The sequence below is a fragment of the Apteryx rowi genome, unplaced genomic scaffold, assembly GCF_003343035.1.
Source record: "Apteryx rowi isolate R43461 unplaced genomic scaffold, aptRow1 scaffold_44, whole genome shotgun sequence".
Lineage (NCBI taxonomy): Eukaryota > Metazoa > Chordata > Aves > Apterygiformes > Apterygidae > Apteryx > Apteryx rowi.
The window spans coordinates 1856011-1871371 of NW_020450694.1; the positions used below are offsets into that span (position 1 = coordinate 1856011).

General features: G+C 46.7%; 1 protein-coding gene across 3 annotated transcripts in view; it reads right to left on the minus strand.

Annotated features, from left to right (window-relative positions):
• Positions 1–15361, minus strand: part of PPP1R16B (protein phosphatase 1 regulatory subunit 16B) — a 70000-nt gene that overhangs the window by 7233 nt on the left and 47406 nt on the right. For all 3 annotated transcript variants that reach the window (XM_026076847.1, XM_026076846.1, XM_026076845.1), the window contains 8 exons: positions 10195–10265; positions 7699–7844; positions 5320–5423; positions 4889–5013; positions 2598–2723; positions 2138–2213; positions 1000–1129; positions 42–210 (listed from right to left, as the gene is read on the minus strand). In XM_026076847.1, the coding sequence (XP_025932632.1) occupies positions 42–210; positions 1000–1129; positions 2138–2213; positions 2598–2723; positions 4889–5013; positions 5320–5423; positions 7699–7844; positions 10195–10265 (947 nt within the window). The remainder of the gene's footprint in view (positions 1–41; positions 211–999; positions 1130–2137; positions 2214–2597; positions 2724–4888; positions 5014–5319; positions 5424–7698; positions 7845–10194; positions 10266–15361) is intronic.

Genomic DNA, 15361 nt, shown 5'->3' on the forward strand with positions numbered 1-15361 from the left:
CCCCGTTCCGTGACTCCCACAGGATACAGGAGGTTCCTTACAGGGTCTGTATTCTCTTGGTCAGACCGAGTCTCCCCGATTTCTCCAATGAGGCCCGAGTTTCTTTGTTCTTCTGCCGCCCCCATCTGCTGCCAGACGATGGCCTCTTTCTCGCACTCCTTCCTGTACAGGTTTGTTCGGTCCGAAAGGCTGGCCCTCCTCACCACCTTCCTGTCGGAGAGCGGGAAGGAGCATCAAAGCTGTAAGCACCACACGGGCTTTCCTCTTACCCCAAAGCTCTTCCCACATCCTCCTTGCACTCCATAGCGTCTCCCCTTGGGATGGGACAGGAACGTAGCTTCCTGCACCCACGCCAAGCAGACAAAGGCACTAGCGTGCGTATTAAAGGAGGGAGGAATTTTAAAAAGACGTACTGCAAGCCTGGATTAGATCGCATGCAGCTCACCTGATGGATCTACTCTGTAACCAGTGGAGTAAATGTAAAGGCAAACGGCCCACGGGTTGTTTAGGGAGCTCTGCAAACCGCAGCTTGAGACCTGCTGCTTTGATGTCTAGCAAATGTCTTATAAAGACTTGTACGGACTGTCCTAACACAGTATCATGGCTGTGAGCCTTATTATCTATTAGTATTCATTCACCTTTCCCTCTACCGTCTTCATTAAAGCTACCAAGAAGCTCAAGTTTGAAGCACCGATTCCCAGACACAAGTATCCCTGGTTTAACAGGTAAACAAGTAAACTCTCACCACTGGTACTCTGTCCACAGCAGTTCTTAAATCACTGTGGTACAGAGCCATTCCCCCCAGCCAAAAAACAGCACCTCTTGCTAGTGCAAGGACCACCACCTCCGAGGGAGCTCTGCTTCCAACAGCTAAAAGCCAGCGCCTGCCTTTCAGGGAGTTCATTCCCAAAGGACGGATGGGCTCGTTCGCAGCATGCTGACCTCAGGCTGCTCCGCGGTCACGTCTGGAGAGCCAGCCTGCAGGAAAACTGCACTTACCCCCGGCTGCCAGTGCTGGAGGTCCTTCGGCTCAGGGAGGATTTATGCCTCATCTGAGATTTCATGATCACATCGTGTTTATGTTTCAGCTCCAGAAGTAATACTTTGAACTCCTCCTCTTCACACAGATCTAAGGCACACGCAAACCAAGCCGTTAGTCAGGCTGTTCTAACGCGGTGCCATTACCACCACGTAACTAACTGTGCCTCCCTGGTATACATACACCTCCAAACACTAGGATAAACAGAAAGAGAATTTAAGCAGAGTGGGCTTAGACACGTTTCTCTCCAAAGGGATTAGGGGAGGCAGATTGGTTTGGACATCTAAACAGCATCAAAAAACAAGAGCTGTTGATTGTGACAGGGATTCAAGTGTGCAATGCCCCAGCTATTCAGCCAGGTTTTGTCCCGTCTCTAGCAGTAAGCTGTGCCTTTACCCATGAAAGGGTAAGAGATATAATGACCGCTATCTTAATGCTTCAAGATGGGAGGAAAAAAATTTCAGCAACAGACAGACTGCAGCTCCCCTGAATAAAGCACCTTTCCTTAAGCCTCCAAAACAACAAAGAGGAGATAAAAGCAGAGCAGATGAGGGAGGAAGACAAGAACGTTCATTCTTCAAAATGAGGATGCACAGAGTTTTCATTAAGGCTCAGAAAACCTTTTGCCAATAGGAAATGCGGCACAAGATTATAATGCACATGGTCAGATGCTAATGCTTTGGCATTTTCACTTCCAATCTGTTCCAAGACTTCTGCATGTTTTCTCTTTCCCTCTCCAATCCCAAATTGCTTATCACATTTCCTTGTGCCTGCAGCCCTAAAACTTGAGTGTCTCTAACTCCGCTTTGATACAGACGGATGACGTGAATGAGTCAAACACACAGGACAAAAACCTTATACCTTCTTTTTTATGGGCAAAAATAAGCACTTTCAGAAGTACCCAGAACAAATCAGGCACTTTAAAACTTTAATCCAGTTAAAATCACTGCAACTTTGATTCTAAAGACACCTGAAAAATGAAGGGTTAACACTTTTGAAAGCACCCTCTGAAGACTCTAGCAGGCTTAGGGGGAAAAAATCTCTAAAAGCTTTGTTTCTTAGTGGCTTTGATCTCTTTTATGAGCTTAGCAAACTCACCTATTGGCATCTCATCCAAAGATGTCCTGGCACTCAAACTGGCCCCATGGGATACAAGCAACTCGGCCATTTGCATCTAAAGAAAAGGAAAGAAAGCAAAGTTGATGGTGGTACTTTTGGCAACTGTTTTCTGCCTTAAAGCCGAAAAGTTAGAATAAGCTAAGAAGCAATTATGTGCATGATCAACTGGCCTAAAATTATTCTGGTACACGTGTGATATTAAACACAGCTACAACCATTCAGCTGCACAGAGCTGTGCACCACTCAGCTGCACAAACATGCTCTCCCTGAGCTTTCTCAGCAACAGGTTCTTTTTTGGTACCGCAGAGATCTCATCTAACACCACCAAGCAAGTCCAGCTAGCATAGATTTCTTCCGTTTGTAGAGAACTCCACAATTTACCCAGGCAGAAAGCCCTTGACGGCACCCTCACACATGACACTTGCAACGAAATGATTACCTGGCCCCAAAAAGCAGCAGCATGGAGAGGTTCCCAGCCATCCCAGTCCTTAACATCCAGGCTTGCCCCCTGGTCAAGAAGGACTTCAGCTGCATGCAGATAACCATTGGCTGCAGCTATATGGAGCTAGGAGACAAGGAACAGAGCATGAACCACCTGCAAGGACCATGACTGCTTTTTTCCACACTAAGTTGCAGTGGAATTTCTTGGATAATGCCTGAGTTTAGATTTGGACTCATAGCACATTTTACATTTGGCAGATGCATTTCCATCAAGTCAAAGAGAGGTTGTTCCTGTATGCTGAATCTCAGTATCACCTGCATGTAATTCTACTTGGAGAGGAAACTGCTGAACAGTTCCTAAGATCACCTACGTATGTGTGCTAGAAAAAGAACGGTTTCAATTTTTAAATCAAGGCCTTCTAAGTGCTTTCCAATCTGTAAGCAAACAGCACCATCAAAATGAAAGCCTGGAATGGAGAACACCACCCCCTGCAAACTCTACATTCTTCATGACAGAAGAATGTCTCCTCTTCCCCCTCTAAGGACTGTGGATATGATTTTTTGATCAAATTTTCAGCCTGCATCGTGCAAGTGCACTTCCATTCATGCTATGCTTGCTTTCACCATTTAAAAAAATCAGAGACATCTAAACCCTTGGCTACTTGCAGTTAAGGGGATCTGGTTTCTCAGATATGGGCCTCCAACGGCATCCATCACTTCTGAAACATCAATAATAGTCTCCTGTACTCCACCAAGACACTTCTCTGGAGATTTTCTTAATACTTGTCTGCTGCTACATCTCTGAGCAAAACATTGATCTATGAGCTATTCTGGAGTTATGAACACCACTCAGAGCTCATCCCATTTCAGCTGTGCTAAAGAGGAGAACAAAAGATTCCTTATTTACATTTTCCACATGGATCCTTCCCCCCCACCCCCCTAATTCAACAAATGCTGGAAACAAATGCTGATGCTTTCTGGCAGTCAAATAACTTCTACATAGATTTTATGGTAGTGGGTCATACCTTCTGGAGGTCTTATGAATTAATAAGGAATCACTTAACTTTCAGTAATAATCTGAAAAGCAAATGCAAGCTTGAGTCTGATGCTGAGAGTTGGTAAAATCAATAACAGATCTCCAGGGCTGGAAGGCAGTGCCACAGCCAGAATCTCTACAAGCAAGGCGGGGGTCATACAAAAGGGGAAATCAAGAGGTCTGCTTAAAATTATATATATAATCCCTGCTAAAGGGAGAAACACATGAAAAAATAAGCTGCAATAAAGACTTCAGTCATCCAAGTCTATCTGGGAGGGAGCTTGCCCTCCCTTCCCCTTGACTCTACCACTACACTTCTGGTATGTGCCGTAGGTGACAATTTAAACCAAGAAACTTGAATGCACTGCTGTGGTTTGGTCAAAAAAATGCCATCAAATGCCCTGGATATCAGTTATCTCTAAACCCAAGCATCGAAGCTAGGTAGCATGCAGGTCCCAACATGTATGACAGCGTTTCTGAACTTTCCATAACTCTGGAGCACTGTAAGTGAAGGTTTAAGAAACCTATTGCAAGTAAAAAAGAAGGGAAGAGGGCTAGGGTTGTCCGGTCAAACCCGATGCCCAGTTGCCTTGTGCTGTACATTGGGTCTGGATGCTCTCCTCTGCCCAAGGAGCAAGTGCTGTCCTGTGTGAATAAACAGGACACTTGCTTCACTCTGCACTAGCCAGACACCAGGCAAAGCAGAAAGACAACAGGAGATCAAGTCTCCAGAGGGCCCAGCGCCCGATCCTGCTCCCATTAAAATCAGAGGAATCTCCCATGCTCCCATGTGGGACTCAAGTCAGACATCGGCATTAGCCAGAAGCGAAACGTTCCTGGGAGGCCTTTCAACCCTGTCTCCCCAGAGCTCAGCATAAGCACCATGTTCTGCACCTCCTCGTCGCAGGATTTCTTGTGCCTTTCTTATGAAGCAGTTGCTGCCGACCACTGTCGGACACGACACAGGAGCCCAGCAGCCTTATTACCGTGTCTGAGCTCTTGGACGGCAGAGCTCATATGAGCAAGGGACTCTCTTCAAGAAGAGCAGGGTTAGACCCTAGCTTAAGCCAGCTGTACTCGTGGACAGAGCTTGTTCCTRTGCGGCAATAATCAGGGAAAAAGACCAACCAATTGCCTCTCTCCTCTCACCAAACTTGCACCTTGTGATTTTGTATAACCTCCTGCCGCAGGGCAGGTTTCGTAACGCGGAGGCTGAAGGAGGACAAAGGTGGAACTGCGGCAGTTTCACTCACCAGTGTAGCACCTTGGGCATCAGTCCTGTTCAGGTCCTGTCCAGTCGCCAGTATATCATGGATGTCGCAGATCATGACCTGCTCTGGAGCAGCCCGCATCTCGTTGATTTTTTCCTGTGTAATTCCTGTTAAAATCCCAGTTAGAAAGAAGAGCAGGAAATGGTTTCTGCCTCCATTGGCTGAGTAAAGTTATATTTAATTCCTGGTTGATGTGATTCCCCCCCTTCTCAGAGAGGGCTGTATGGCTAAGGGGACTGACAACTGTCCTTCACCCCTAATCACAATTCAGGAATCAGAGAAACTAGACAGAGTTAAGTTGCAAGAAATTGTGCCAGGCAGCAGCTTTCGGCTTTTCTCCAGAGGCAAATCAAGGCAATTTTTAGTACCACATTGGCCCACTTATGTAGTTTTCATGTACTCAGTCTCCTTACCTTGATATGCCATGCAAGTCTCAATGACATCCAGGGTTGGCTCATCTTCACAGAGGTCATACGGCATGTTGCCATCTGCATTTACTGCCAATAAGTCTGCTCCACTGCAAGAAGAAAATTGCATTGATATACAAATAAAGGACCCCAGACATCACAGAGCAGGCAAGGCCAATCGTTGGGACAGGTTTTATAGCTGCCCAAATGTCACCAAGATTTGTGTGAGATGAGACAAATTTGAAGAGAAGCCATGCAGCTATGAAGAGGGAAGATAAATTCCAGAAGTAGAGGCAAGTTGCCTCCTTCACAGGATGCAAGGAAGCCGCAGTAACTGAACATGAGACACTAAGCCTTCCCTGCTCTCCCCTAATCCTACCTCTTTTCCCAGCGCTGGACAGACCAGCAGCTTCTCAGTGCTAGAAGTAATTTATTCACTGAATTTACGGAAAACAATGCCAAGCAACTCCCAGGTGCTTGCTATCTGGGGATCTGGCAGTCCTTCAATGAAAAGTTTGCAAGGACCAGAAGAGTTTGGAAGCCTTCAATCTAGCCAAGGGCACATTGACAAAAAATAATGATTTAAAAAAAAAAAAAATCCTGGCAACTAGTATTTTTTTCTTTCTGATTGTTCAAAAGTATTTCTTTTAGTTTATATCTGTATCAACTCCAAGAGGTCACCTTCTGGAAGCAGAATAGCCACCTAAATTGATCACTGTCCCCGTATTCCCACAACACGGTAGAAAATTTGCAACATCTCCTGAGCTATGCCATTTTAGCTATGTACTAAGCAGCCCCACTGAGCTGAGCTCTGATCTGCCTCAAAAGTCAGCAACCTTTGAAGGACAGCAGACAGGATCCAGTTGCATTTAGATTCTCTTTCCTTTTTTTCCCCCTCCCTCTGCCTGACCAGAACAAACTACACTGAAATTCACATTTGCAAAGTACCAGGGTCAGCTTAACCAGCAAACAAAAAAGCAAGAAACTGGGCATCTCTTCTAGGCTGCTTCCTCTGGTGGTCTCCAAGGGATCCAGGTCCCACCACCAGTAAGATTGCCTTCAGTGTCAGGGCTTAACAAGGCATTTGGTACATAATACCTGTTATAAAGCACAACTTTGATCGCAGCAGCCCCACACTATTCTGTATACTACAGAAAGCGAATAACCCCAATCCTCAGAAGTCTGGGGAAGACTGTTTCTGAGCACGGGATCATGACGTTAGGTTACTAGAGTCTGAATTTGCTGGCAACTAGTCAATACAGGGCAACCTATGGTATCTAGGGGCCCGAACACAAGCTCTAGTTCCTCAGCCTGCCACCCGTGCCCATGATGCTCCCTTATCCTCAGCTGTCAGTCAGGAATACACTATATTGTTCCACATTTTAATTTCTTGCTCCATTTTTCTCCCCTCATCCGAAAATTTCCTATCCCAAGTGGATTGTCTTCCAAGGGATTATCATTTGCATTCCTCTGCCTCACTTCCTTCATTAAAAGGCCAAGAAAAAAGGACCAAAATTTCAGTGCTAGTCTCCCAAATGACAGCATTCCAGGGACAAGGGACATCCCTGGGGTACAAGCAACAGGCACTGCTTGTGCAAGGCAGCATGTTAATACCCCCAAAGCACACTCTGCCCACTAAACAGGCACTCAGCAAACGAAGGAGGAGGCTCCGTACAGAGCCGAGACTTTCTGCTCCAGACAGGGTTCACAGAAGGTGCTCATTAAATGTTGCTCATAGTATACCTCAAAACACATCTACCTTCATCCTCCTCCTCACCAGCAAGTCTAGGAAAGAGTTAAGCTTTAAGGCCTTTGTAAAGGCAAGCGGAAGGTCCAGTATGAGCATCCTGTGTCACAGCTGGGGAACAAACACATTACAATAAGCTAAGTGGTTACTAATTAAGACCCACTAAGAGAAGCCAGTTCATCCTAGTATTTGAGCTATAAGAACATCCTGTCCTCCTGCATTAGTGACTCTCTATGGCTGGGAGACTTGAAGTGGTGTTTAAAAGCTTGAGAATGGGTCCTACTGGCTGCTCCTGTTTCTACCCCTTACTGTGAGCACGATTCAACAAGCACAAAGACAAGCGCCTACACACCAGAGCACAAGCCGCATGTGGAAATTTATGCCCAGTTCCCAGAAGCTTCACAAAACTTAGTCAAGTCACCTGGGGTTTTACTGCTTCTCCTCAGCCTTCCTCCTCTTCCTCCTCCACCCTCTTTCCCCCCACAGCGAGGAGTCCCCTGTACAGCCCAAAAGCAGGGAATAGCCACAACTGCTCCAATCTTGCAGGGTACCAAGCAGTCTCAGGTTCCACCAGCATCAGCAGAAGCTATGGGTAGAATCAGACTTGCAGGAAAGAATAGACACAAAAAGCCACCTACTGCTGGATGAGGATCTTCACCAGGTTGATATGACCACAAGTAGCTGCTGCATGCAATGGAGTCCACAGCTCGTTGTCCTTGGCGTTGACATTGGCCCCATGGTTGAGGAGAAGTTTGACTATCTCTTCATAGTTGTCTATGCAGCACTGGTAAGCAAGAGATGCAGACAAGTGATTTTTTTTTTTTTAATTTAGGGAAGATCAGGGCTCATACCCTCTTGGTATTGCCAGGGTACCTGGACGAGGGGACCTACTTTTTCCTGCAGTGCCTCCTGCAGTCCACCAGCATCTCCAATGGGGTCATACACCAAATTCAGCACAACCACGGCAGAAAGCCATCGTGCAGAACACCTACACTGGATGTACTGAAGGTCACTGGCGTTTTATGGAGTCTTGTGTTTTGGGGACAGAATCAGCGGGGAAGCAATAGTAAGAGAGGCACAAAGCTTCTGTGTCACTGGGTCTTTCATATTCAAGAGCAGACATAGCAGGAATTCAACACAACCAGTGTAACACCATATTAAGGGATGGGGCTGAAATTCCCTTTTCCTAGGGAGAACCCTCACACTGGCATGTGATGAGTAAAAGTCTCAGCAACTCAAGCTACTACCAGAGTTATCTGAAGAGATTTATGTTGGATCCCCAAAATTATGAGGGCATTTTTCATTTCGTGAAAAAATCGGTCCCCTTCAAAGTGCATTAAATTGGGCATTTTGACAGCATTTAGGGTCTGATAATTTTATTCTAGTGTTTATTCCTTCTCTTCATAGCCTAAAATACATTTACATCTCTTTTGTAAGGGAAGCACACAAATTGTCCCAATGAGCCTTCATCGCAGGTCTAAAGAACAGAATGAAAAAGGGGCTTTTCTGTTTGCTTAACTGCCTCCTTGTGGTGACCTTCTTCCTAAGCACAGGATCCGAGACGCACATACAGCACTGTCCCCCAAGCAGCCTGCAAGAAGGGCCTGGACTGCTCCCCTTTGGGGAAGACTGAATTTGCTCTTTAATCCACCTCATCCTCACTTCCCAGCATGAGTGTGTGTGTGATAAAGACACTAAAATAAGATTCAGTCTTGTGCAGGAAGCCTGTTCAACGGTCTACGCGTTACTGAAGACCCAAATTGGAGACTTAAATAGCTCAGCATTGCAATACAGGCTTTTAACAGAGCTGAATTACACCCAGAACAAGCATTTTGGCAGCTGAGTGACAAAGACCCTTTGTGCATTGCTATTTCTGTTTACTGTTTATACATGGAAGTGAGGTTAAAATCCTGCCTGTCACAGAGCCAAGTTATCACCAAACTATAAGCTGCATCCTTCATGGGAAGCCACCATTACGGGCAACACCGTTCATTTGGCAAATCCTCTCTGTTCAGGGATTCAAGTTAATTCCAGTTAAGGCAAAATCCTCGCCTCACCCCCCCAAAAATGCGCCTTTACAATAACTGGTCCTTTAGTGGGCTAGCTGGGATTCTCCACGGCTTCAGAAGCTGGCAGTGAAAGCACTGAGGCTGCCAGTGTCGTGGGCTGCCTGTGTTTCCCTTTGTGTGCAGGATAATGTCCTGGTAGCAGGGAGCCTTTATTCTTCTAGGAGCCAGTTTGCATTTTTAAGCAAACATCCATCCAGCTCTGAAGGGAGAGAGTGACTTGCAGAAGCCTCCGAAATCCCAAGTCAATGGGAGCATTTACAGCGGGAACTAATGGAGAGAAAACTTCAGAGTCCCCGTGCCGCCTGCAGAGCAAGTCCAACAACCGCTCTACTGTTCCCCTTGGCAGCGGAGGCGGCAGCTGCCGGTCACTGCGCAGCCCACAGACTTTGGGCACTCTGACTCGCCTGCTGCTTTTGCACTGAAAATCAGGACTCAGGAGGAGGGGTGGGGATGGAGACCTGAGGAAGACAACCAGAAACCCTCATGGCATCGTCAGTGTGAATGCCCTCAGGAGGGACGCAGACATACAGACCAGTACGATGGCGAGCTGGTCTCTCGAACTGACCTTTGGAAGTCACCGAGCCTCTCAAAAGCAGACAGAGAGCACAGCAAATGGTGCGCAGGCTCTCTGAACGTCTTGTGCGCCATTTAACTAAACCACTTTCAAAACTGGTGGGTTGCAGTAGTCTCTTGAAGGAATTTGAGTTTACCTACTTCAAGAGTCTGCAGCCCAGCCCTATAAAGATTAAGGAGTGGGAGAAATGTTGTTGTTCATGTCTGAAACCAAATCCCAGCTCCTGAGCTCTTCCCATCACTGACCAAAGTTGGGGATACAGCAAGAGAAGGGTTTGATCCCAGTTTGCTCTCCAGGAAGCAGCAGTCCCCAGCACAACATGGTAAAAAACTGCTTTAGATGATGAACAAAATGAAATACTGCAGCGTTCTCCATTCTCCAAGGCGGTCAGCCCCGGGCAGGTCTGCTCCGAGGGTCCCGCTCCTCAGGCAGCCGGGAAGATGCGACACTGAGAAGCTGCAGGGAGCAGGGACCTCTCCCCAAAGCCTCACCTGATGCAGTGCAGTTAATCCATCTTCATTGCACAGGTCCGGGCTGATATTGCTCTTCAGTAGGTAACACACTGGAAGGGAGGAAGACGGGAAGAAAGGAGAATTAGGTCAATAATCCTAGCACACCTCTGGTTCCCAGAAAGCCCTGACCACCAGCGAGCAAGAGGTTCCTGCACAGTCAGGGTGTCCTGGCGCGGGCAGGCAGCAGGAGCTGCCCTACAGCTCGTGGCCAAGAGCCCCAACACAGCACCCGCAATGCTGGGGTGCACAGGCCTTCCCAATTTTATCCAGTAGAGAGCAGCAGCATACAATTTTCCCACTAACTTCATTCCAAATGGAGACCTCATTCCTACGCCTATCATTTTCATACTGCTGTGCCGGAACAATTGAAATTTTTATCTTCTCTTTTGCAACATCTTTGAGTGCAACCTCTCCACACTACAGCACAGTGGAGCTCAAAAGCAGTCAGTGATTTTCAGGTCCCAAGCTACCACTGTAAGAGAGACCCCACAGTGGGGGGATGAAGTCTTACTTCAAGAAGTGATCAGTCTGAGACACAGATTCCGAACAGTCCCAAACAGATAGTACGGTCAGAAGCCTGACACATCTAAAATATGCTGGGGTTGCTTTGGACACTTCACATCAGTTGTTGGGAATTTGAAGAAAGCCACCTGTCCCTAGGTAAAACAAAGTTTGCTGTGGGGTACAGATTTTGCACAGGGTAATAGCAAGAAGGCTGGCAGAGAAAGTAATCTAATAGCAATACCACGAATGCTTGAAATTCAACATCACAGGCAGATTTTGATGATTTACACCTGTCTTCCACTGTTTACATTCGCATCCCCTGTTTTTTCTCCAGAGATTTCACTATCTAAAGCTCTTCCCAGCTCAAACGTCACTCAGTGCAGGCATAAGCCAGAGGTTCCTAAGCGTTTCCGTAGGGCCAGCATAGCAACAGATATTCAAGTCCCATCTTATTTGTTGGCAAGGACGTAACCATTAAGAGAAACCAGAGCTGCAAAATAAGGAACACTAATGAGGCTAAAAGGGTAATAAACATTTTTAGAGTTCGCAGTCAAAGACTGCAACGTTGGTCATCTGCAAAGCACCCTGCAGCCTCTGCTTGGGCTGATTTTTACAGATCACTTTCCCCACTATTCAAGGGAGCTCTTTTGACAAGTCCCCAGGGAAAATAGTCTGCAGAGCTGTCCTGAGGACAACAGCACTTATTTTGGCACCCAGAGTAGAACATGAGAAATTTCCTCAGTAGAAAACGTGTCTGCGATGACATCGACGTTGATCTACGAAGCTTTTGTCTAAAAGATCTGGAAAACATACTTGCCAGAAAGTAAAATTGAAACCAAAGTGAAATTTGGTTTAGAAGCCACTGTTTTGAAGTGACTGAAAAGGAAGACAAAAATGGACCGAAGTGGTATCAGACCCTTGATATCACAAGATTTGTTTTGGGTCAGGTGAAACAATGTTGGAATTTCCTTTTGCTTTACCTACTAGGTAAAACCGATATAAAAAAAAGCAGAATAAGACAAGAACAAAACCCCCTCACCACATGTCAGTCTGCAGAAGCTAAGTTTTTTCCAGCTAAGGCGGCCAGTGCAGGAAGCTCACGCCTACACTCAGCTCACACACACCTCTTGACACTTGCACACTCGCTGTAAGAAGTGCTGAACCCCAGCCAGTATATCCAATTTAATGACTGTGCTTCTACGACTGTTGCTGGCTAGCCCCAAGTTCCTGCTCTCCTAATAGGAGCTGACTGATGGGCACGTCATTCACCAGTGGAGCTGTGTTTCCTGTTATTTGCTTTGGATGCTTTGCCATTAGGGGTTTAATTCAATCTCAGTCATTTAAGAGCCATTGTGTACTAACAACATGCAGCTCCATAATCATGTTTTGCCCGATTACGGGGGTTTGGACAAGTAGATGCTGGCAGATTAACCTTACAAGTGCTGTCCCTCCATGGCGAAGAAGCAGTAGCATAAATCCCAGCTTGTTATGGACTACCCTTATCCCCCCCCAATCTCATGTTACATCAGTCAGGCTCCCGTCTTCCAAGATGCTGAGCCTCTGAGACTATAACTGCTCAGTACCCTTTACCCTTAGGCTTCAGAATAAAGGATGGTATTTCCATACCACAGAAGACAACCTATGTTCCTGCCTGCTTTGATGTGTTGAGGTGGTAGTGGAGATCACACAAGGTCGTAGACCAAGGCAATGAAGCTATTTATGGCTGGGGTACCTAGGAACCTGGGCAAACATCACTTAAAGAGGAGCTGAAACTCCTTTCCCATTAGTCTGAAGCTTAAGTTTGCATCTAGAGGTTCTGCAATAGGAGCAAAGAGCTGGGCAGCAATGAGTCCCAGCCTTTATCTCCAAAATCAGAAGGACATTGTCTTCAGTATTCACTCATTCCCTATGCTCCAGGCAGCAAATCCCGACAGTCAGGCAGAAGTTTCCAAGAACAGCAATTTTCTGCTACATATACCCCATTTTACAGGTGAGGCGATTTACCCAGCGCCCCAGCAAGCCCATAGCAGGCCAGGGCCCAGCTCCGGCCCAGCTCCCCCCAGCACCCCAGGAAGCTGGGCATGGTCAACACAGGGAGAGCTGCACGCGGTGGCTGCTCTTCAGAACTCACCCTGCGGTGTGGTCCACGGGGCCATCTCACTTGCCTGTTTAGCGACCACCTTATCCACCACCATTGCTTTGGAGGGGACCTGCTGTGATGCAGCCACCTGTCGGTGAGGAAGCCCACGCCGCTGTCCCACGGCCAACGTGAAATGAGATAATCAGGACTTACAGCTGCCTCCTCGCTGGCTGCCTGCTCGCTCCCTGCTCGTCCTGCCTGCCCATCCCGCGTTATCCCCTTCCTTTCCTCTCTGCATAAGCCCTCTTGTTTCCGCCGGGTGCTGAGCCCGCAGCTTGCCTTACCCCATTAAACTGGCAGCAAAGCAAGCAGGCGAGGGCACGCTCCACATACCCACAGGTGCCCCGGGTGCTGCTGAAGGGACCCGTGGCAAGCTGGAGCATGGAGATGGGGAGCCGAGTCCCAGCGGTGGGAAGAGGATGGGGACCCTTCATCACCCACGGCTTCCTGCAAGCTTCCAGAGGGACGTGGAGGCTCCCCCGTGCCCACCACCTGGCTTAAAGCCTACTGTCCTTCCTCAGGGGCCACGCAGAACAAGCCCTCCTTTCTGATGGAATTTAGGAGAAATACACATTTGTGGATTTGCCAGTGCCTGAGAATAGGAAAGGGGGACGCAGGCGCAACGTTTTGCAGTGCTGAAAGATGGTATGGCAATTAAAATGCTGCAGCATTGCCAACAGATCTGCTCAGCTGCTTAAAAACATAACGCAAGAAACCTGGACCCGACCAAGCATACTGCTTCTGCCCGAGAACGCCCAGGGCCACGTGCAGGGAGGTGCAAGAGCACCTTCTCCTCCCTCTTCCGTGGACTAAAGATGCCACACCAGCACAACACATGCACTTCAGCTACCAAGGAAGCAGATTAATCAACTGATATCAGCTGGTCAAGTTCTGTTCCAAATACAGATGTCGTCTAAAGCCTCTACACATCACTCACGAGAGAAAGATCACCCCAAAATACACACAGAGTGTAGCAATGGAAATAGGTGTTTTGAAAGCTCATATCTTTGTTCAGATGGTCAGTAGACAAGATTCACTCATAACCAAGGTTTCCACCAGCTTTGTAAGAAGGAAAGAGGAGAACCCAAGGAGTGCTCAGATAGTACATCAATACAGGCCTTAGTGGTGACTGACCAAATCACTGCTAGCTTAAACAGAGCCGAGGCCGCACTGAGCCCTACAGAACGGGCTTTTATGGGTCACATTTGAGTGTTCAGCAGCAGCAGCCTCCACTTTAACACTTCTGATTAACTTCTTAAAGAGAGCTCAGTGCCTAAAATGCTGAGCTCTTTGAAATCTGTCCTTCTTCGCACGTAGGCGGGGGGAGGCGGCAGAAGGGGCTCGATGCATGGATATACTTTATTACATGTCAAGCGCGAGTTGTGGGAAGCTGTTTCAAATGCATAGCAAATGAAGGAATGAAAATGATTACAATAAGAGCTGGGTGAACAAATTGTTGTGAATAATTCATTGCAAATTATATTAACCGAACAATCATTCAAATGTATTTTCCATTATTCTTCTTGTTCTGCCTATAATTGAACTGCTCACACACCAAGATGGTGCACATTAATCTTCAATTTATATTTTATCACTTACATCTGGGCTGTGTTAAAATGGAAAAAGCTCCCATGACAGCTGCGAAAATACATCCTAAAATGACCAGGTTTTAAGTCATCCTCAATCACATGTCCTTGGGCAGCCCAAACAGATTCTCCTCCCCGTACACCAACAAACCCACTCCGCAGGAGATCCCTTCCCTCCCAGTCTTGTCCAGGCCTCACTCTCCCTAAAACCTATACGTTTGGGTGAAGACAAAGAAGCCACCGCAAAGGTCCCAAGGAAGATTCAGGGTGGGGTAATCAGGTCTCTCACCTAAAGAGAGGTTACCATTTTTCACCTACGTTACCTCACACCAGGTTTATACTGGAAACAGTTGTTCCAGAAAACCTCCTAAACCAGATGAAAACTTTTTTGTGGAGAAAAACGCCTTTGCCAATGTAGTTCCCCCTATATAAAAAAGCTACACCATAAAATTCTGGATACTATTACATTCCCATCTATACCCAACTTTTGCATACCTTAAGTATTACTAACTTGTAAGAAAGAAAGAGGAAAAAATAAATAAAAGCCAACTGACCCTAATACTGGCGGGGGGGGGGGGGAACCTTTCTGATAGGAAGACCTGATTCCTCTGACATATATGCAGTGCAAGCTGTCCAGACTGAGCAAGCAGGTTTACCAATGTGCCCAGTGTTACACACACACACACACACACAGAGGCCATTAGGTTTTTTTTTAATCTAGGTTTATTTTGATCCTTTGCACTCAACAATTTAGTTTGGAAAATGATATTTAAACTCTTCTATTTCGCTTCCTGGTTCTTGAGCCACCTTTAAAAGCTGCCATTGCATTGAGGTTTCCAAAGCAGTGGAAGAATTCTTGTACATTTAGACCTGATTTCATTCAATAAAAACCAACAGAAATTTCATTTGCATTAAG